Raw genomic sequence first — 23,948 nt, forward strand, 5'->3', positions numbered from 1 at the left:
TTCTTTCAAACCACCCACCCTTAAGTTCAAAGTTCATGCTAGGGAAGTATGAGCAACTTTTTTTTTCCTCTGAACTTTTTTTAACAAGGAGTTTTTTTCTGTAAGGAGCAGTAAAGTACTTCCTCATAACCTCCCTTTATATATGTTCTGGCAGGAGGTGGTGTAAGAGTATTCCTGCGTGTTGCATTCTCAAGGAGGAAGATCATTTCACCTTCACTTTGAACTTCTGCCCACTTCTGTCAAACTCAGGTCTGTTTGACATTGAGGGGTTTGGTTTTTTTTTTTTTTTGTCTAACTGGGCAACATGTTTTAGGCCAGCTCGATAGCCATTCTTCACATTTCAGTCATTCAGTGGTATTTATTGAGGACTGTGTGCAGAGCTCTGTACTAAATGCTTGGGAAAGTAGTAATAGAATTTTTAAGTACTTACTGTTTGCAGACCACTTTACTAAGCACTGGGAATTAGACATGGTCCTTCTCCCTTGTGGGGTTCACAGTCTAAAAGTTGGGAGACATGATCCCCACCCACAAGGAAATTACAATCTACAGTTGTACCTTGTACGGACATAATTCAGTCTCAAATCTCAGTCCCACTATATCCTTCCATTGCTTGACTAAATTTGAGAAGAAAATTTAACTGAAGAATTTTTGCTAGGCTTTTCAATCGAAGAACTTTATAAAGCTAACTTCTCAGTAATAGTACAGGGAATTCTATTGATAATGAAAGGCAACCTCAGTTTCCTTTGCTGGCCAGTATTTGCGGAATCAAAAGACTGTTGTATAAGCATAAATGGTTAATCGGTCCAGTAACTCATCCAAGCCACACTGGACGCATTTAAAAATATATTTTTCATTAGTTACTGGTTTTTCTCTGTTTTCTTTAGCTCTCCCGCATTCCTGAATCCCAAAGGGCTTTGCCAAAACATAATCCCTGAAATGCTATGACCTCTGTCCATAGTACACACACTTTGAAGACAAAGGGGTAAAAGGACAAACTCAAGATAACCCAGCAAGTAAGCAAAAAAAAAAAAAAACCCAGCAGTTTGGGCTTCTCGGCCTCTGCTTTTTTTCCGCTAGACTACCCAACCACTCTTTTTATGGTGTTTAAGTTATTACTATGTGCCAGGCACTGTACAAAGCGCTGGGGTAGATACAAGCTAATTAGGTTGGATACAGTCCACGTCCCATGTGGGGATGTCAATCTTATTCCCTATTTTACAGCTGAGGTAACCGAGCACAGAGAATTTAAGCGACTTGCCAAAGGTCACACAGCAGACATGGTGGAGTCAGGATTAGAATCCAGTTCCTTCTGGCTCTCAGGTCTGGGCTCTATTCGCTAGACCACATTGCCTCTCACTTTCTTCACTGTTTGTCATGGACTCATTCAAGTAAAGGGCTCTTCCAGGCACATTTGTTTTTTGTTTTTTTTTTCAGGTAAGAAGAGCCTTGCCTCGGAACCAGAGAGTACAGGGGGCAAGCGGTTTGGTACTGTTGCTCCCAAATCCCTTCTTCTGCAACAGACAGTTAGATTCACTTCCGAATGACCTCATCTTTCAGTTTTTTTTTTCCTTGATGGTATTTAAGTGCCTATTGTGCCGGCACTGTGCTGCGTGCTGATGTAGATACAAGCTAATCAGGTTGGACGCAGTCCCTGTCCCACATGGGCTCACAGTCTCAATCCCTATTTTACAGATGAGGTAAATGAGGTCCAGGGAAGTGAAATGACTTGTCCAAGTTCACAAAGCAGACAAGTGTTGGAGATGGGATTAGAACCCAGATCCTCCGACTTCTAGGCCCGTGCTTTATTCACTAAGCCACCTTGCTGCTTCTGACCTACCGCCCAGATATAGGCATGGAAAAACATATTTAAGGCTAGTGTTCCCCTGAAAAATACTCTCAAAACATTTCAAAGAAGAAAAAACAATTAGGCTAACCCACAACCTTTCTGGGCGGCTGAATGCGACACTTTTGCTTCTGGCGTGTCTTTTTGCCTCAGGACTTTATCACATAGAGGACCGTGTTGATAGCTACCCTTTAACCTGCCACTCAGCAGGTAAAAGCTGATTTTAACTAGCATCACTGAACTATAAATCATAGGTTTAAAGTTCATATTTTCTTTGGAAAATGACTGAAACCGTTTCACAGCAGGCTTCCAAGTACTTGCCCCCTAGGATATTTTGCAGGATAGGTGTACCTTTGAAGCACTGAAGATCTAACTGAATTTAATCAAGGGGCAAAACTTAACCTCTTCTTAGAGGGGCCTGAAGGAAGCGAAGGTTGAAAGAGAAATGAGCTGTGAAAGCGAAAAGAAAAAATGAGGTGCTCGCTTAGGATTTCACTAATAAAAACAAATAAGCTACTTGTTTTCTCCATTGCTAATTTTATATCACGAAGGAGTGGAGCACACACTGGTTTCACCTACAGAGCAATTGCTGGAGCAGTTTTGCTGGCTGCTAGAAAATTCCATCATGGGTGGAAATTTTATTTTTGTTGGTGGAACATCTAGATGTCCTCTGTCCCCCCACCCCCCACATCAATCAGGGGTTGGTGTAATAGGCACTGATATTTTCATTAGCTATTTTATACAGATTGATTTGCTGAGTGAAGCTATTTCCCTAACACTTTCTCACTGGGGCAGGGAGAATATGTGTTGGGTGTCAGCACTGAATCCTTAGTAATGTGAAGCTACTTCTTGTATAATACCGTAGGCTTATTACATTAAGAGGATTGGGCTGCTCAATATGCAACAACTTCATATTTTACTCTTGCCCCATAACAAAGGACAGGGAAGATATTTGTACTTAGCAATTTAAATTGGTTGTAAATTAGTCCCATTAATGTCTTCCCTGAATTAAAAATGAATGCTTTCCTTTTAATCATGGCGGTTCTCCTGTACTATCATAGGGCTGTTGACTTCATTGACATCAGTTTTGAAAAGAGGAGTGTAACACTTGCAAAAAATGTGTTTAAAAGTTACTTAGCCTTAATAAATATTGGGTAGGTACAAATACCTAAGCACATACTAAGTCCATCTCTTTCAGCCTTCCTAGCATTTTTTTCTTTTTCTCTCTTTTTTTGCTTTTATAAGTAAAGCAAGGTTTGGGGTTCATGAACACTGTGGATTGAAAAAACTCTAACACAGTCAAGATAATCAGTACCAGATTTCATAGAATCTTATTACTGGAAGAGACCTCTAGAAATCATCTTTTGTGGCTCCCTACTTCAGGCAGATGATCCATCGGTGGTATATTTTGAGCACCTACTATGTGTACAATGAGAATTAAGAGCTTTGGGAAGTGTATAATACAGTTCAATGGGTTCCTCTGGCCTGGAGTGTCCTCCCTCTTCATATCCACAGATGATCCCTCTCCTCATCTTCAAAGCCTTATTGAAGGCACATCTCCAAGAGGCCTTCCCTGACTAGGCCCTCATTTTCTCTACTCCCACTCCCTTCCGCGTCATCCTTTGCACCCTTTATTCACCCCTCCCTCGGCCCCACGGGATCTACGTACGCCTTTGTAGTGCTCTGCGCACAGTAAGTGCTCAATAAATACGGTCGAATGAATAATTTATTTATATTAATGTCAGTCTCCCCCTCTAGACTGTAAGCTCGTTGTGGTCGTGGAACATGTCTACCAATTCTGTTATAGTGTACTCTCCCGAGCGCTTGGTACACTGCTCTGCACACAGTAAGCACTCAATAAATACGATTGATTTATAGACGCGTTTAGTGGGGGAGGCAGACATTAAAATGAATTAAACATGAGGGAAACAACAGCGTAAAGGATTTATCCAGAAGTGCTTGGGAAAGTACGACAAAAGCATGCATCGTATTCACAAAGGAGCTAGCACTCTACAGGCTTTTTAAATTGGAGATAAATTTGAACAAGTCACAAATAAGGAACACGTCACTATCGGTGGAAATTTGTAGCAATACCTGTTCTCCTTCTGACTTAGACTGTGAGCCCTGTGTGGGGCAGGGCCTGTGTCCAACTGGATTATCTTCTATCTCCCCCAGCGCTTAGTACAGTGCCTGGCACCTAGGAAGCACTTAACAAATACCATACAAAAGAAACAGAAAGCATGCCTGATATATTCCAGCAATGCAAGGAAAACTTAAAACTTATGTGGAGTCTCAAATATAAACCTTCTGTTTTCAACAGTATGTTTTCTCTGAATAAAAATTATGTTCTGTTTCCGCATTTGTATGCCTGCCTTCAGTTAAGTACAAACTTTGTCTCAAAGTTGCCTCGTAAAAAGCCCTTGCCTATCATTTTGTATTGTTCTACCTAGATTTAGCAAAGTACAAGCATTTCCCCTGAAGTGCCACTTTAGGCCCCCCGACTCCTCTACTGGAGTATGTTTTGTTATGCCTAACTATAACCAAGCACAAAGCACAATCATTTCATTTTAGGCCTCACATATCCTGATGTCACCTAGCAAATTCAGTTCTGCCTAAATTCTAAGTTTGTTCCTAATCCACCCATGTCCTTGTTGTCTACAAATAAGAACCATGCTTTCGTTGTTACCTAAATTTATATGTCTGAGTTTATTGCAGTTCAAACATATTTCCAGTGAAAAACACCATACATCAGTTCTGATAGGTGCCCTAAATGGTGCCAGACATTCAGGGATTTTGCCAACAATTATCCCTCAAACCCTAAACCCTAGTCACGTATTATCTAGGTACATGTCCTTACTCTCTTCCATTTCCCCTATCTGTAATTTATTTTAATATCTCTCTCCCTCCCTAGACTGTAAGCTCTCTGTGGGCAGGAAACATGCTTGCTAATTCTGTTGTACAGTAACTTCCCAAGTGCTTAGTACAGGGATCTGGGCATAGAAGCAGCATGGCCTAGTGGGAAGAGCAAAGCCCTGGAAGTCAGAGGACCTGGGTTCTAATCCCAGTTGCCGTGTGACCTTGGGTAAGTCACTTAACTTCACTGTGCCTCAGTTAACTCTTCTGTAAAATGGCGGTTAAATCCTCCTCCCTCCGATTTAGACTGAGCCCCGTGTGGGACAGGGACTGCGTCCTATGTGATAAACTTGTATGTACCCCAGCACTTAGAACAGTACTTGACACATTAACGCACACCATTTAAAATAAATAGTGCTCAATACCATTGATTAGAACTCATTTTCTTATGACATTCCCCACACATCTCACCATTCCTCAAAAACCTCCAATATAGCCCATTCCTCTCCGCCTTAAGCAGAAACTCCTGACCAGTGGCTTTAAGGCACTCATCTCTCTCCCCTCAATTTATCCCTGCTTTTCTCCCACAACACCCCAACTCACTTGATCCATTCCTCTCAAGCCAACCTATTCACCGGGCCTCGTTCTCGTCTCGCTCAGCCCTCCAGGAACTCCCTCCTCACATCTGGAAGCCGACTGCTTTTCCCCTAGTCTACTTTCCCATTCCTCTATCAGTAATTTATTTTAATGTCAGTCTCCCCCTCTAGATCGGGAGAGCTCCTTGTGGGCGTATGTCTGTCAATTCTATTGTTCTCTCCTAGTTGCCCAGCACAGTGCTTGGCACACAGTAAGCGTTCAATAGATACCATTGAGTGTTTGACGCCAGGCCCTTCTGAAATCATACCTGCAAGCGTTCCAGTCAACCAACCGTATTTATTGAGCAGTTACCATGGGCAGAGGACTTGGGAGAGTGCAATACGGTAGATACGGTCCCTGCCCACAACAAGCTTAGAGGGGTAGACAGTCGTTAATATAAGTACATTACGGATATGTACATAAGTGCTGAGGGAAGGGTGAAAATTCAAGTGCAAGGGCAACACGGACAGGGGTGAGAGAAGAGGAAATGAGACCCTAGTTGAGGAAGGTGCCTTGGAGGGGATGCACTTTCAATAAGACTTTGAAGGTGGGGAGAATGATCATCAGATATGAAGCGGGAGGGCATTCCAGGCCAGAGGCAGGACTTGGGCAAGGGGCTGGTGGCGAGATGGATGAGATCGAGGTATAGTGAGTAGTTTGGCAGAGGATTGAAGTGTGTGGGCTGGATTGTAGTAAGAAATCAGGCAGGTAAGGTAGGAGGGGGCCAGGCGATTGAGTAAAGGGTTTCCGTTTGATGCAGGAGTGGATGGGCTGCCACTGAACGAGGCCTGAGTGTTTTTGTAGAAAAATGGTGCGGGCAGCAGAAGTGGGGGGAGATGGGAGGCAGGGAGCTCAGCGAGGAGGCTGCTGCGGTAATCAAGGCAGGATAGGAGAAGTGCTTGGATTAACGAGGTAGCAGTTTGGATGGAGAGGAAAGTGGATTTTAGCCATGTCACGAAGGTTGAACTGACCTGCCGGGATTTGGTGACAGATTGAATATGTGGGTTGAATGAGAGGTATGAGTCGAGGATAGCGCCAAGGTAATGGGCATGCGAGACTGGGAGGATGGTGGGGCTGTCTCCAGTGGTGAGAAAGTCAGGGAGAGGACAGGGTTTGGGTGGAAGAGGAAGAGTTGCGTTTTGGAATGTGTCTGTTGTACTCTCCCAAGCACTTAGTACGGTGCTCTGCACACAGTAAGCGTTCAATAAATATGATTGACTGACTGACAGGTTGAAATTTGAGTTGCCGGTGGGACATCCAGCTGGAGATATCCTGAAGGCAGGAGGAAATTAGGAGACTGCAGAGAAAGAGAGAGTTCAGGGCTAGATTTGGGAATCATCCTCATATAAATGGTAGAGAAGTCATGGGAGCAAATGAGTTCTTCCCCGATTAATCTCTCACACACACCCCCTTTCTCCCCTATATCACCTGAGCATCCTATTGTTTCCTTATCTGTAATTTTTTATTCACTGTATGCCTCCTCCCACTTCCATTGTAAATTCCTCCCTGGCAGGAATCAAGTTTACGAACTATATTGTACTCTCCCAAGGGTTTAGTACAGTGCTCTGCACACAGTAAGTGCTCAGTAAATACTATTGATTGCAATCCTATATTGAGAACGCTTTTGTAGAGTTTCCCCTCTCTTTTACTTCAAAGCCAAGCCCCATTTTTTCTTTAGTCTCCATCTAACTGGGTCTAAAGATTTTCATACAAAATTTTGGTGAAATTCCCTGAAACAGTTCTGCGATTGTCATCATTATTAATGGAGGATGCTGAAGCAAAGTGTTTGTAACCCAGGCCATTGAAATGTGAGAAAAATATCTTAATATTCCCAAAATGCTGAAGTGGAGAATGCTAGAACTGCGTTGCTAGGCCACAGGAGGCTATAAAAAAGGATTATGAAAAGCTTTCATTTTCAAAAAGAAATTAAACTACTTAACAAACCAAAATTTCTATTTAATCCGAAGGTCCCTGTGTTTCAGCATTAGTATATTTTAATAGTATCTTTTTAGAATCAATCAATGGTATTTATTGAGCACTTACTGTGTGCAGAGCACTCTACTAAGCCCTTAGAAAGATTGAGGTGCTTAAAAAAAGAAAAATTACATCTTTGCATAGGCTACATGCATTTCAGATAAAAATTGATAGAAATTGCTAAGATATGTTTCATAAACTGTGAGCCTGTTGTTGGGTAGGGGCCGTCTCTAGATGTTGCCAACTTGTACTTCCCAAGCGCTTAGTACAGTGCTCTGCACACAGCACTCAATAAATACGATTGAATGAATGAACATTGTCTTCCCCTTTAGATTATAGCTCCTTCAAAGCAGGGACCATATCTGTTAGCCCTGTTTTTTTTCCCAAATGCTTACTTAGTACAGTACTCAGCCCAAAGTAGGTGCTCAATAAATACTATTAATGATTGACTGGAGTTTTTCCTATGGAATAATGCATTAGATGAAAAATTACCCTCTCTGCCCGAAACCACCATTCGGAGAGTCTCCTGAGGATCAAGGAATGAACATTTTCAATCAATAACACCGGGAATCATAAAGTACATGTATCTGGTGAGATCAGAGGAAGTGGTGTTAACTGATGGTATAAAAATGCCCGCTGCTCGCAACACACACTAAAAAGAAATCCTGAAGTAAAACTGCTCCAATTACCAAACTTGGAACATCTTCAACCCTGAGGTGAAGCAAACAGAATACGTGCCTTGTGCCACAGATGGAATAATTTTGAAAGAAATCCCTTTCAGCTTTTATGGGGTACGAGAAAAGTTAGAGCAAGAAAATCCAATCCTGGCTCTGCCACTTGTCTGCTGTGTGACCTTGGGCAAGTCACTTACCTTCTCTGGGCCTCAGTTACCTCATCTGTAAAATGGGGATGAAGACTGTGAGCCCCACGTGGGACAACCTGATCACCCTGTATCCTCCCCAGCGCTTAGAACAGTGCTGTGCATGTAGCAAGCGCTTAATAAATGCCATCATTATTATTATTATTATTCTCCGTGCCTCAGTTGCCTCATCTGTAAAATGGAGATTAAGACGAGAAAGCAGCATGGCATAGTGGCAATAGCACAAGCTTGGGAGTCAGAGGTCATGGGTTCTAATCCTAATCTGTAAAATGGGGATTAAGAGTGTGAGCCTCATGTGGGACAGGGACTGTGTCCAATCTGATTCCCCCGTATCTACCCCAATGCTTAGAACAGTGCTTAACACATAGTAAGCACTTAACAAATACCATAATTTCCTCATTTCCCCTTTTCCCCCCTCCCTTCTCTGTCACCCTGATTTGCTCCCTTTATTCACCCTCCCTCAGCCCCACAGCACTTACGTACATATCTGCAATTTATTTATTTATATTGATGTCCGTCTCCCCCTCTAGACTCTAAGCTCGTTGTGGGCAGGGAATGTGTCTACCAGCTCTGTTGTACTCTCCCAAGCGCTTAGTACAGTGCTGCATATAGTAAGTGCTCAGTAAATACAGTTGATTGATTGACATGGACTGTGTCCAACCTGATTAGCTTGTATCATCATCATCATCATCAATCGTATTTATTGGGCGCTTACTATGTGCAGAGCACTGTACTAAGCGCTTGGGAAGTACAAATTGGCAACATATAGAGACAGTCCCTATCCAACAGTGGGCTCACAGTCTAAAAGGGGGAGACAGAGAACAAAACCAAACATACTAGCAAAATAAAATAAATAGAATAGATATGTACAAATAAAATAAATAAATAAATAAACAGAGTAATAAATATGTACAAACATATATACATATATACAGGTGCTGTGGGGAAGGGAAGGAGGTAAGATGGGGGGATGGAGAGGGGGACGAGGGGGAGAGGAAGGAAGGGGCTCAGTCTGGGAAGGCCTCCTGGAGGAGGTGAGCTCTCAGCAGGGCCTTGAATGGAGGAAGAGAGCTAGCTTGGCGGATGGGCAGAGGGAGGGCATTCCAGGCCCGGGGGATGACGTGGGCCCTACTGCTTGGTACAGTGCCTGGCACATAGTAAACGCTTAACAAATACCATTAAAAAAAATCCACTTTTTCCCCACTGGTGCCTAGTTTTTAGGATACTGCACAGAAATTAAACAGATCTTCACATCCAACAGAAACTCCTTACAATGGCTTTCAAGCACTCAATCACATTTCCCCCTCCAATCCTCCTAAATTACCGTTCTGATTTCCTACTACAGCCCCGCCTGTTCACTTTGCTCTTCTGACGCCAACCTCCTGTACCTCGATCTCGCCTATCTTGCCTCCGACCCCTCACCCCGTCCTGCCTCTGACCTGGAACTCCCTCCCCCTTCGTTCATTCAATCATATAGAGCGCTTACTGTGTACAGAGCACTGTACTGAGCGCTTAGAAAGTACAAATCGGCAACACGGAGAGACGGTCCCCACCCAACAACGGGCTCACAGTCTAGAAGGGGGAGACAGACAACAAAACAAAACAAGTAGCCACCTTGCTCCCACTTTCAAAGCCTTATTAAAATCACATCTCCTCCAAGAGGCCTTCCACTACTAAGCTCAAATTTCCCCTACTCCCTCTCCCTTCTGCATCATCCATTCGTATTTACTGAGCGCTTACTGTGTGCAGAGCACTGTACTAAGTGCTTGGAAAGTACAATTCAACAATAAAGGGAGACAGTCCCTGCCCACAACGGGCTTACAGTCTAGAGCCGCTGCATTGCCCTTGTACTCGGATTGATGATGGTGATGGTATTTAAGCGCTTACTATGTGCCAAGCACTGTTCTAAGCGCTGGGGTAGATACAAGGTAATCGGGTTGTCCCACGAGGGGCTCACAGTCTTAATCCCCATTTTACAGATGAGGTAACTGAGGCACAGAGAAGTTAAGTGACTTGCCCAAAGTCACACAGTTGATAAGTGGCGGAGCCGGGATTAGAACCCACGACCTCTGACTATTAAGCCCAGGCTCTTTCCACTAAGCCACGCTTCTTCTCTACTTGGATTATACCCTATTTCACCAAATCCTCAGCCCTACAGCATTCGTGTACTTCTCCGTAATTTATTGTAATGTCTGCCTGCCTCTCTAGTCTCTGCTGCTTGTGGGCATCATCATCATCATCAATCGTATTTATTGAGCGCTTACTATGTGCAAAGCACTGTACTAAGCACTTGGGAAGTACAAATGGGCAACATATAGAGACAGTCCCTACCCAACAGTGGGCTCACAGTCTAAAAGGGGGAGACAGAGAACAAAACCAAACATACTAACAAAATAAAATAAATAGAATAGATATGCACAAGTAAAATAAATAAATAAATAAATAGAGTAATAAATATGTACAAACATGTATACATATATACAGGTGCTGTGGGGAAGGGAAGGAGGTAAGATGGGGGGGATGGAGGGGGGGCGAGGGGGAGAGGAAGGAAGGGGCAGAGAACGTGGCTACCGATTCTACTGTATTCTCTCCCAAGTGCTTAATATAGTCCTTTGCACACAGTAAGCGTTCAGTACATGCATTTAATTGATTGAGATCATCAGGTTAAATTTAAAGGAAATAGAAATAGGTAGTGTGAGAAAAAGTTAAAGGAATTGAGGTCATTTAGCCTGAAGAAGGGATGGCTAGGAGATGACTTTATTGCTTTCCTTTAAATATGTGGGAAGGATTTCGTGGGGCAGTTTCCTGCCGGTTCTATATGTCCTGGAGAACAAACACAAGAAAATAGATGGACATTAAAAAAAAATGGAGAAAATACTGGGACAGGCTACCAAGAAAGGCTGTGGAGTCTCTATCCCTTGTGATCTTTAAGAAAAGACAATAGTCTGCCCAGGATGACGTAGTCTTTAATCTGTCTGGAGGCAGGGGGCTGTAGTAGATGACCTCTCAAGGCTGATTTCAAATCCCTTTCTGTGAGTTCATTTCCTCTTCTTCAGTCATCAGTGAACGTGGCGACCCGGTCAGCACCTGCCCCTACAAACCTTCATATGCTCGGTCTGTTTAACCATTCCAGTGGCAGGCTGACTTTTCCACCAATTACTCATTTAATTATGGTATTAAGCGGTGACTCTGGGCTAAGCATTATACTTAAGCAAATGGGTGGATACAAGATAATCAGATCGGACGCAGTTCCTGGCCCACGTGGGGCTCACGGTGTGAGGAGGAGGAGGGAGAGCAAGTGTCGTCATCCCCATTTTTCACAATGAGGAAATCGTTACGGGGAGGTTAAGTGACTTGCTTAAGGTCACACAGTAGCAGCTCAGTGGCAGAGCTGACTCAAGAACACGGTTCTCTTGACTTTCAGACGTGGGCCCTTTTAATCAGGTGAGGTCTGTTGGCTCATCCGTTGTTCTCCAAAGGAAGCCAACTTGATTTTGTTTTGTGGTCAGCTTATCGGTCATTCAATCAATGGTATTTACTGAGCGCTTACAGTGTGCAGAGCACTGTATTAAGCATTTCGGAGAGTTGGTAGATGCGTTCCCTGCCCACGAGCTAATCTTATAACCCTCAGGTCTTTTTCTATCCAGATGGTCTTCCCCCATTCTGTATCTATATATTTTGGGTTTTCTTTGCACTGATCCTTATCGAATTCCATCCTATTTTTGTAAGATTTTTTTTTCCAATGAGAAAATTGGAAAATTTTCCAGGTAGAAAATTCTTCCCCCACTCAGTTTAGGTTTTAAGCGTGGTGAGCACCCTCTCCATTTCTTCATCCAAGGTCTCAATAAAGATATCGAATATAATTCAGTGAATCAATTAGTCGTATTAATTGAGCACCGCTCCCTGTATTCATCCCCCCTCCAAGCCCCACAGCACTTATGCACATATCTGTAATTTTACTTATTTATATTAATACATGTTTCCCCCTTAGACTGTAAGCTCACTGTGGGCGGGGAATGTGTCCGTTGTTATATTACACTCTCCCATGCTCTTAGTACAGTGCCTTGCACATAGTAAGTGCTCGGTAAAGACGATTGACCTACTATGTGCAGAGCACTGTACTAAGCGCTTGAGAGAGTACAGTGCAACAGAATCAGTGGACACGTTCCCTGTCCGTAATGAGCGTACAGTCTGGAGACAAGCTTACAGTCTAGAATTGACTCCAAGACTGATCCATGCAGGACGCCTCTCCGTGCTGCAGAAGCAGCATGGTGTAGTGGCTAGGGCGCAGACCTGGGAATCAGACGGTCATGGGTTCTAATCCCACCTCTGCCCCTTGTCCGCTGTGTGACCTTGAACAAGTCACTTTACTTCTCTGTGCTTTAGTTACCTCATCTGTAAAATGGGGATTGAGACTGTAAGCCCCATATGGGACGGGGACTGCCTTCAACCCGATTTGCTTGTATCTACCCCAGCACTTGGTACAGTGCGTGGCATAGAGTAAGCTCTTAACAAATACCACAATTATTATTATTGTTAATAATGCATCTCCCTCAGTTTAACACAAAGCCATTGACCCTCAAGGAATCAGTCTGTAGTATTTATTGAACCGTCACTCTGTGCAGAGCACTATATTGAGTGCTTGGGAAAGGACAAGAGAGTTAGTAGACATGATCCCCACTCTCAAAGAGCTTAAGTAATAAGAGCAAGACCATATTTCTCAGTTTGTCAATAAGGGTGCCACGTGGGAGGGAATCAAAAGCTTTCCTGAATGTAGATTACACACTTTCCTTTTATCTATGTGGTGTGTCGCTCAGCAGAGAAGATTTCATCCGTCTGCCTGGTTTGAGCGTCAGAAAACCACATTGGGTTCTTCCTAGTATCTTCATCCACTACACCCCAACTCATACTCTTCGCCCCACCCACGCTCATCTTCTGACTGTACCTCACTCTTGACTCGACTGCCTTTATTTCCTCTCTGATGCGGTTTCCCCATACTGGAACTCCCCCGCCCCCTCCGCCCCGCAAATCATCGAACCATAGCCTTCCTCATCTTTAAGGCCCTCCTGAAATAATAATAATAATAATGATGGTATTTGTTAAGCGCTTACTATGTGCTAAGCACTGTTCTAAGCGCTGAGGTAGCCCACGTGGGGCTCCCACTTTTAAGCCCCACTTTACAGATGAGGTAACTGAGGCACAGAGAAGTGAAGTGACTTGCCCAAGGTCACATAGCAGACAAGTGATGGAGGCGGGATTAGAACCCATGTCCTCTGGCTCCCAAGCCCGTGCTCTTTCCACTAAGCCCCGCTGCTTCTTTTTTGCACCACCTCCTCCAAGAAGTCTTCCCCCATTAATCCACACCCCAGCCCCCAGTCACTTCAGTGGCATCAGCCCAACCTCCCCTTAAAACATGTGCATTTTCTTTCTTTCCTCAGCACTGACGTATATAGGTCTTGTTAGATATTTTCTCTACGCATAGCTGTACATTCGCTTATTTGTTCAGCCGTTTCATCCTGATGTATTTGCACTGCTTCCCGCTTTATCCTTATTCTGCCTCCAGCTTTTACTCTCTGTAAATAATATTTGCTGTCTTCCCCGTTAATTTTTAAGGCCCTTGAGGGCACAGACCATGTGTCTTGCTACCGTTGTATTCTCTTAAGTACTTCGTATAGGCCTAATGCCACGGCTTGATTGTGCTCTTCTAAGTGATTGCAAATTGTTTGAAAATGTGTTTGTCTTCCCAGGTGCCAATTTAGAGCCTACCAGTCTGTACTTTATGAGGATTTTCCATTTCCCTTTTTTTAAAAAAAAGATGGGTGCAGCATTTGCCCTTTTCCAGTCCCCAGGAACTTCTCCCAACTTCCATGAATTCTCAGAAATAATAGCTATTAGTTCTGCAGTAACAGCTGCCAGTTCCTTAAGTGCCCTGGGACTGATGTCACCAGGCCCAGCTAATGTAAATACATCCAATTTTTAAAAATACTCTCTAACAGTATTTTATGTATTCTAATTTGACTTTCCAACCCTCCATTTCAAATGAAGCATGCATCAGTCAAATGTTCACATTTGATCTTTTTGTAAAGATAAAAGTGGGGAAAAAGCCATTAAAAGCCCCTGCCTTTTCAATCATCTATAATCAGCATTCCATTCCTGACTATTAGAGAGGTTGACATTTTCTCCATTCCCCCTCTCTTGCGTAGTAATTAAGAATGTTTTTTGTTACCTTTAATGTCTTGTGCTAGTTCCACCTCCCTCCTGGCTTGCACTTTTCTAATCGTATTCCTAAACAAACATACTATTTCTTTGAATGATTTGGCTTCCTGCCCAATTTTCTACTTTATGGAGCCTCTCCATTTGCCTGTCAAAGCAGGGTGGCTATTTGTTTGATTTTTCCTCTGGATAGTCGGGTTTCCAGCGGATCTGTCCCCTGTCCGCTACAGACGTGGCAGTGGATGCCCGTGTGCCCAGCGTTTTAATTTGAAGCATCCTGGCCTCTTTTTTTTTTTTATAGTGTTTGTTAAGTGCTTACTATATGCCAGGCACCGTTCTAAGCACCCGGGGTAGATACAAGCTGATCAATTTGGACACAGTTCTTGTCCCACATGGGGCTCACCGTCTTAATCCCTGTTTTACAGATGAAGTAACTGAGGCATAGAGAAGTGATGTGACTTGCCCAAGGTCACACAGCAGACAAGTGGCAGAGCCTGGATTAGGACATAGCTCCTTCTGGGTCCCAGGTCCGTGTTCCATCCACTAGGCCATGTGGCTTCCCCGGCCTCCCCCCGGCCTTGGATCCAGCTGCAGGGTTTTTTTGCATCAGCGGGGCCAAAGAAGGGGAGCACAGAAGCTCTGGAGCAAGTCGTGAGGGGTGGGGCAGGGGGGAGCCCAGAGAAATGCCCTAGCACTGGGGTGGGGGGGCTGAGATGGGCTTCTGTAAAATGGTGTTTATTATGTCATTACATTATGCCGCCCTTCTGGCGCATTGCGGGTGAAATCACATGGGCCTCTGCCTCCTCTCCACAAGCACCGTCCTACCGTGAGGCCCCTCGAGTTCTCGGTGATGCCAACCATCATCATCATCAATCGTATTTATGGAGCGCTTACTATGTGCAGAGCACTGTACTAAGCGCTTGGGAAGTACAAATTGGCGACATAGAGAGACGGTCCCTACCCAACAGTGGGCTCACAGTCTAAAAGGGGGAGACAGAGAACAAAACCAAACATACTAACAAAATAAAATAAATAGAATAGATCTGTACAAATAAATTAAATAAATAAATAGAGTAAAAAAATATGTACAAACATATATACATATATACAGGTGCTGTGGGGAAGGGAGGGAGGTAAGATGGGGGGATGGAGAGGGGGACGAGGGGGAGAGGAAGGAAGGGGCTCAGTCTGGGAAGGCCTCCTGGAGAAGGGGAGCTCTCAGCAGGGCCTTGAAGGGAGGAAGAGAGCTAGCTTGGCGGATGGGCCAGAGGGAGGGCATGAACCGGCCTACCTCATCCCCAAATCTCCAGGCTGGTCTTCTGGAGGGCCGGTCACTTTTCCTGGAATCCCTCCGCCTCTCAGCCGTCCCTTCCTACTGATACCCTAGAAGGAAAATCAAAATATGTATAACATTTCCCACTGAGAAATTGGTAATTAGCCGCTGCTAAGTTAGAGCGCAAATATAACCTGGGCGGAACACATCCCACCTCCAGTGAGGTTTTCCACCATTCGAAGGACTTGTGGAATCAGCCATTTTGAGGGCAGCACAAGTGTCGTCCAACTGTTGCAGGGTGTTCGCTTGGCTGAGTGGCGCAGGAGACTTGGCACGGTTCCTTCCCGGTTCCCGGGCTCGGCCGGGGCCTCCTTTGGGAAAGAGTCCAAATTTGGTGAGAGATAAGAAATGCGGGTGGCTCTTCACTCTTAACTCTGTGGTGGGTTTCGTCTCCTTTGGCTATTTGGGCTTCGGCTATTTCTCTTGTTACGTTGGGGTTCTGTTTTGTTTTCTGCGAAGTGTGGGGAGCACTTATCCTTTCATCTCCAAATACCAGTGTGCAGCTGAGGGTGACCCATTGAGAACTGGGTGATCATTCTGATGTTTAAAAACAAATGAATTGTTTTCTGGTGGGAGTTCAAAGGTGCATTTGCCTTGCACTTTGGAGTTGATGAATTTGAGGTTGAACTTTAAAATGAATTTCCGGGAGTGAAGGGACCATTAGATGATGTATAAGTGCACTTTATAGCAATCCCATTAGCATTAGAATGAAGCGCGCATGTGAGAGGAAGGTAAACAACATCCCATTTTTGAGGGGTGGAAGTCCGATCACCGGACTGGCTCAGAGTAGGCTTATTAGGGTCCTCCTTCGGCCTGGGGTGGGGGGAGTTGCCATGGCAGTGCTTACTTAGCGTGGTGCTCTGCGCACAGTGAATGCTCAGTAATAATAATAATTGTGGTATTTCTTAAGTGCTTCCTATGTGCCAGACACTGTACTAAGCGCTGGGTTAGAGACAAGCTAATCAGGTTGAACACAGTCCCCTTCCCACATAGGGCCGACAGTCTTAATCCTCATTTAATCCTTAATCCTGAACGCTTAGTACAGTGCTCTGCACACCGTAAGCGCTCAATAAATACGATTGAATGAGTGAATGAATGAATGAATTTTACTGATGAAGTAACAGGCCCAGAGAAACTAAGTGACTTACCCGAGCAGACAAGTGGCCTAACCGGGATTAGAACCCAGGTCCTCCTGATTCCCAGGCCCGGGCTCTCTCCACTAAATCACACTGCTTCTCGTGTCCACTAATTCTGTTATATTGTACTCTCCCAAGCCCTTAGTCAGTGCTCTGCACATTGTAAGTGCTCAGTAAATGCCACTGAATGACTGATAGCCTAATTTGTTAGCGGCAAGTGTCGCAGCAATGCGGTCCCGTTAGAGCTCGCCATCCTGGCCTGTTGGGAGTTCTCGACGTAGCTGGCCAAACCAGCAACTCCCAGGAGGGGCCAAAAGGAGGTCCATGTGGACCATCATCATCATCATCATCATCAATCATATTTATTGAGCGCTTACTGTACTAAGCGCTTGGGAAGTACAAGTTGGCAACATATAGAGACAGTCCCTACCCAACAGTGGGCTCACAGTCTAAAAGGGGGAGACAGAGAACAAAACCAAACATACTAACAAAATAAAATAAATAGAATAGATATGTACAATTAAAATAAATAAATAGAGTAACAGATATGTACAAACATATATACATATATACAGGTGCTGTGGGGAAGGGAAGGAGGTAAGATGTGAGGGGATGGAGAGGGGGATGAGGGGGAGAGGAAGGAAGGGGCTCAGTCTGGGAAGGCCTCCTGAAGTAGGTGAGCTCTCAGTAGGGCCTTGAAGGGAGGAAGAGAGCTAGCTTGGACCACTTGCTGTGGCCACCAGCGAAGAGGAGGGAGAGGCCGAGCAGCTGGGTGACCTTGGGCAAGCCACTTCACTTCTCCGTGCCTCTCTTCCCTCATCTGTAAAATGGGGATTAATACTACTACTACAACTACTAATAATGATAATAATGGTATTTGTTAAGCGCTTAACTAAGTGCCAGGCACTGTACTAAGCGCTGGGGTGGGTACAAGCAAATCAGGTTGGACACAGTCCCTGTCCCACGTGGGGCTCACGGTCCCCATTTTGCAGATAACTTGTACTTCCCAAGCGCTTAGTACAGTGCTCTGCACACAGTAAGCGCTCAATAAATACGATTGAATGAATGAGGTAACTGAGGCCCAGGGAAGTGAAGTGATTTGCCCAAGGTCACACAGCAGACAAGTGGCGGAAGCAGGTTAGAACCCATGACCTCCTAACTCCGAAGCCTGTGCTCTATCCCACATGGGACAACCTGATTACCTTGTATCTACCCCAGCGCTTAGAACAGTGCTCGGCACATAGTACGCGCTTAACAAATACCATAATTGTTATTATTATTATTACCCACAAGGATCTTGCAGTCCAGATGTTACCGTTGCCTTATTGGAGTGGGCTTGTCCACTTGCTGATGGGAATTCCAGGACCTCCAGGCCGGGAGCAGATGGAATCACGGGGGGAATGTCTAAATGTTCTTTGGGAATCTCCAGAGTGGTGGCTGACTCCCTGTTCTCCCCAGCAAAACTCATTCTTCCAGACTCCCCTCACCAGCTCTCCCTTCACTCTTCCTCCATCCCTTCAGTTGCTCCCCCGCTTCACACTCTTTGCCTTACCCACACTTTTCAGCCCCATCCCACTCTGGGCCCCCAAGGATCTGCTCACCTTATTTCTGCTTCGAACTTCGAGTCTTTGGGTTGAGTAGGCCACTCTCATGGACAAAACGGCTACCTACTCAATAAGAATTGTTCCTGCGTCACAGAATGAAGGTTAAATATAAAAGAAAAGGGACCCGAAGGGCTTGAAAAGGGTCTATTCTTTCCTTGGAGGGAAATTTGCCTCAAGAATTTCCATCTTAACGGACAAGTTCAGTTAGTTTCAACAATCGGACGAAGTTTAATTGAGTACCTTGCCAAACTCTTTTAAAGAGTCCATATAAAAGGGGTTTTTGTTTGAAGAAAAACAGGTACCAATTACTTTGGGATAAGCTATCTGTTGGTCTTCACAAAGGGGCTTTAGCGGTCTTTATAAAGATCCCAAGTCAAGTAGGACAGAAGTGTGAGTTAGAAAAATACAAGCATTCTAAAGCTATTCTGTAATCACTGGATCAGAACACTGGCTTCTTCCATAAGTCAATGTAAATCTTTTTTTTTTTTTTCCCAAGAGGGAAGGCATTCACCTCTCATCTGAAATGAATTGACTGTAATGTAACATTTTTTGTGACCTTTCTGGGTGATCACACTTTACCCCAATTTCAGTTATCGGGCAAAACAACTGGGAAATCTCAGGGATTTCCCAGCTCGGAGTGTGCTGCGGCAGCCTCAGTTTGCGGTGCCCCCGCCAAAGTCGAAGACAACGTGCGCGGACACGTATGCAGACTAACAAATCACCCTATAAACCAGACGGACCAGAATCAGCCTCTGGGGGGTTTGAGGTGTGTCAGAGAGATTTTGGATTAGTGGTTTTCCCGACTGGAACACCCGCTTAGCTGGGGAAGTGAGTAAACCTCTGTGGCCTGGCGGTGGATCCTTTCTTTGTCACCCCTGCTGTCACCTACATGCAGTCACCGTCACCGGAGAGTATCTTGTTTTGTTATCTTGTTAATGGACTATCTTGTTAACTGACTTGTTTTAGTTGGCCTGCCCCTGACTTGGGCTACTGGCTTGTGGAAGGGCTGTGACTTTTAGGTAACTTCCATAATGCTCGTCCATTCCAGTGACTGCAGTCCAGGTGAGATGCTTATTCTTTTGAGATTCAGCTGCCAAAAGAGCCGCCAAGCTAGCTCTCTTCCTCCCTTCAAGGCCCTGCTGAGAGCTCACCTCCTCCAGGAGGCCTTCCCAGACTTAGCCCCTTCCTTCCTCTCCCCCTGTCCCCCTCTCCATCCCCCCATCTTACCTCCTTCCCTTCCCCACAGCACCTGTATATATGTATATATGGTTGTACATATTTATTACTCTATTTATTTATTTATTTATTTATTTTACTTGTACATATCTATCCTATTTATTTTATTTTGTTGGTATGTTTGGTTTTGTTCTCTGTCTCCCCCTTTTAGACTGTGAGCCCACTGTTGGGTAGGGACTGTCTCTATGTGTTGCCAATTTGTACTTCCCAAATGCTTAGTACAGTGCTCTGCACATAGTAAGCGCTCAATAAATATGATTGATGATGATGATGAAGCTTGGAATTGTATTAGAATTTACGAGGGTAAGGATCGAATTTAGACCGTGCAAGGAAAATGTGAGGTTCCTTCTTTGCTCCATGTTGTGTCCCTCTGGGAGAAGCCATATTTCTCGAGTGTCTGCTGGGTGCAAAGCATTGGCCCGGATGCTCGGGGAACTTATGAGCAGTGTGAGATGCGATCCCTGCCCTTGAAGAGCCTGAAGTCTAGTACAGAGGGCTTTTTGTTTTCTGTTGGGAAACCTCATCATTTTTAAGTGAGACAAACTGACACTCCAGTAGTGCTATTTGGAAACAGATAGGCACCAACCTTTTGTTTTGAAGGTGGAGGAGAAAATGGGGTGGGGAGTTTAAGGGGAGGTGGGAATTGAGAGGGGACGGGCTTCAAAGAACTAAGAAATCATAAATCAATGGCATTTACTGCGTGCCTAATGTGTGCAGAACACTGTACTGAGCGCTTGGGAGAGTACGATACAGTAGTTGGGAGAAGCAGAATGGCATAGAGGATAGAGCACAGACCTGGGAATCAGAAGGTCTTGGGTTCTAATCCTGGCTCCACCGTTTGTGTGCTGTGTGACCTTGGGCAAGTCATTTCACTTCTCTGGGCCTCAATGACCTCATCTGTAAAATGGGCATTAAGAGTGTGAGCCCCATGTGAGACAGGGACTGTGCCCCACCTGATTAACTTGTATCTACCCCAGTGCTTAATGCTTGGCACATAGTAAGTGCTAAACAAGTACCAAGTGTGACCTTGGGCAGGTCACTTCACTTCTCTATGCCTCAGTTACCTCAGCTGTAAAAAAGAGATTGAGACTGTGAGCCCCATATGGACAGGGACTCTTTCCAACCTGATTAGCTTGTATCTACCTCAGCGCTTAGTACAGTGCCTGGCACATAGTAAGCATTTAACAAATACAATAGTAATCATTATTGTTGTGGCTTGTGGACATAAGTGCCATGGGGCTGGGGTAGTCGTCTTTGTGGGGTTTTTCAATCTCGATCAGAAACTCCAAGCTGAGATGAGCAAGCCTCGGGGGTCAGTTCATTCGCTTCTCACTGTCCCCATGGAGTTGGCACCTATGCCCGTAGAATGCCATTGCACTCACATCCAAAAGCTCCCTTAAGCCAGTCTGGCTTGAGTGATGAACGCAGTACCCCGGTGCCGTCTTGTTGACCTCCTCTTGCCTTGGAAATCATCTAGGTGGTTTGACATCAACCTTGTATTCACCTCCTCGCCAAGAATCTTGCCCCAAAAAGCCAACAATAGGAATGTGTGTAGGTAAATAGGAAACACTTTGGGGAATAGGAGGAACCCAGCTTCCCTAAACTTAGGGTCCCTAGGGTCTTCCGTCTGGTTCCGCTGGTTTGGAGACTTGCGGTCTATTTCATGTGGTGGATCAGAGTGAAACTAAGGCCATGAGGAATACCGTTACTGGGACAAACCAATGATCCATCCAGCCCAATATTCCGTCTCCGGTAGTCACAACAGGATGCTTGGAGAGCTCGTTGTGGGCAGGGAATGTGTCTACCAACTCCATTATGTTGTACTCTCCCAAGAATCCATCAATCAATCGTATTTAGTTCTAGTATTTAGTATTTAGTTCTTACCAAGAACTTAGTAAGTACAGTGCAGTGTCCAATAAATACAATTAATTAATGATGGAAGGGAACCATGTGATGATGGTTGTTCTTCTGGTCAGCCACATCCATCCTATGATATCAGACCAATCTGTGTAGGCATATTTTGGTCAAACTGATCTTATGTCATATTTTGGTCTGTGGCTGAGTGGTCCCTTTGTCAGCTAGGAGTTCAGCTCGTGTCAGGTGAGTAAGTTTCTCTCTGGGTATATATTTGGCTCCTTCAGGGGTGCATATATTTTTCCAAGCTGTTTGGAGCCTTCTAGTAAATTGCAGTCTTAATTCCCTGAATGATGTCTAGTGGCTTGAAGACAATCAACGCACCCCCTGAAGTGTCTAATTCACTTTGAGTAATAACGATGATTGTATTCATTAAACGCTTACCATGTGCCAAGCACTGTACGATGTCAGGAGAGTAGGATCAAGCCGTTTGTGGGGAGACAAGCTCTGCAATGCAAGTATTTCCAAGTGCCACTGAAAATGTTTCATATGGCCTATTGTTGAGTTAGTTGTGGAGAAAACCCCAGACAGAATCAGTTTTTGCTTCCCAGGTGGGTAAAAATTAGAAATGCAGAGGAAATCCACCCACTAAGCTAGTTTTCACATCTTAAGCTGTTAAATGGGAAGAATTGTTCATGCCATCAGTTAGCTGGAATTCTTTTCCAGAGACAAAAGAGCATGCTTGTAACACATTGAACTAGCTAACTAAACTTTTATTTTTTTTTAAAGTCCTGGCCCAAGAATCACGTCCCTCGGAAAACTTGGTTAATGTTGTTAAAGGGAACTTGATCTTGTCCAAATTCCTTTTGCTCCCCAAGTTGGGAGGAACTGTTTTCCTTTTAAAGTTTTAAATTGTAACTGCTAAGCACACTGAGGGGGCTCAATAAATAACAACTCTTAGCAACTGAAACACATCTATCTTTGAAGCAGTGTGGCTCAGTGGGAAGAGCCCGGGCTTGGGGGCCAGAGGTCATGGGTTCAAATCCCAGCTCTGCCGCTTGTCAGCTGTGTGACCTTGGGCAGTCACTTAGCTTCTCTGTGCCTCAGTTACCTCATCTGTAAAATGGGGATTAAGACTGTGAGCCCCCCCTGGGACAACCTGATCACCTTGTATCCTCCCCAGCGCTTAGAACAGTGCTTTGCACATAGTAAGCGCTTAATAAATGTTATTGTTATTATTATTATTGCTGCTGTCACTCCCCATGTCAGTTTACTCTTGGAGATCAGGCCCTTCTGGAGTAAAGCAAACAAGCAAATGAAGACAACAGGAAGAAAACCAATAGAATGTGAGTTCTACGGGGTAGCATGAATTCAGTCATCATCCTGTTACATTATTATTACTAAGATTATTATTATTATTATTATTATTATGTATTAAGTGCTTACCATGTGTCCAGCACTGTTCTAAGCGCTGGGGTAATGATGATGATGATGGTATTTGTTAAGCGCTTACTATGTGCCAAGCACTGTTCTAAGCACTGGGGTAGATACAGGGTAATCAGGTTGTCCCACGTGGGGCTCACAGTCTTAATCCCCATTTTACAGATGAGGTAACTGAGGCGCAGAGAGGTTAAGTGACTTGCCCAAAGTCACACAGCTGATAAGTGTCAGAGCCGGGATTAGACCCCACGACCCGTGACTCCCAAGCCTGTGCTCTTAAGTCAGTCAGGTCAGACACAGTCCCTGTTCCACATGGAAGAATTTCTATGTGCCCTTAATCCTTTCTGCTTTTCCCTCCCTAAAAAGTGGCCGGTTGGGATTTGAAGCGTCTATTAAGCACCGTGCAAGTGGGGTAGCAGAGAATTCATTGGCAGTCAGGAGAGGGGAAAGAGCAAGGAGAGGCAGGAGAAGAAGGGGAAGACTAAGGCATTTCCTGGTTCTCGTTCAGATTTTATTTTTTCGATGCTATTAAACACTACACGTCATGCCCTGTTCTAAGCCCCGGGGCAGAAACAGGAGCATCAGATTGGACGCAGTCCCTGTTCCGCGCAAGGCTCCCAGCCTTAAGAAGTAGGGAGAGTAGATATCTTATCCCCCTTTTACAAATGAGGAATTGGAAGCACAGAAAGGTGCAGTGACTTGCCCAGGATCACACAGCCGGCAGGCAAGTGGCAGAGCTGGGACCGGAACTCAGTCTCCAGACTTCCAGTCCCGGGCTCTTTCCACTAGGCCGACTGCATATTATTTATAAAACCGATTTCAAGTCTTCAAAGCACATTAGAAGTGTTTGTTAGTACTTTGTGTTCCTGTAATAATAAAGCAGATGGTCATAGTAGCCCAGTTTTAAATACGAGGGCTTTGAGACCCAGGGGAACGAAATCAATCT

At 44.6% G+C, this 23,948-nt stretch overlaps 1 protein-coding gene across 1 annotated transcript in view; it reads left to right on the top strand.

Annotated features, from left to right (window-relative positions):
- Positions 1-23,948, top strand: part of SLC25A42 (solute carrier family 25 member 42) — a 79,122-nt gene that overhangs the window by 19,419 nt on the left and 35,755 nt on the right. Inside the window, exon 5 of the mRNA XM_038771806.1 lies at positions 195-249. Within this exon, the coding sequence (XP_038627734.1) occupies positions 195-249 (55 nt within the window). The remainder of the gene's footprint in view (positions 1-194; positions 250-23,948) is intronic.

The sequence above is a fragment of the Tachyglossus aculeatus genome, chromosome X1 (assembly GCF_015852505.1).
Source record: "Tachyglossus aculeatus isolate mTacAcu1 chromosome X1, mTacAcu1.pri, whole genome shotgun sequence".
In the NCBI taxonomy this organism is placed as follows: Eukaryota; Metazoa; Chordata; class Mammalia; order Monotremata; family Tachyglossidae; genus Tachyglossus; species Tachyglossus aculeatus.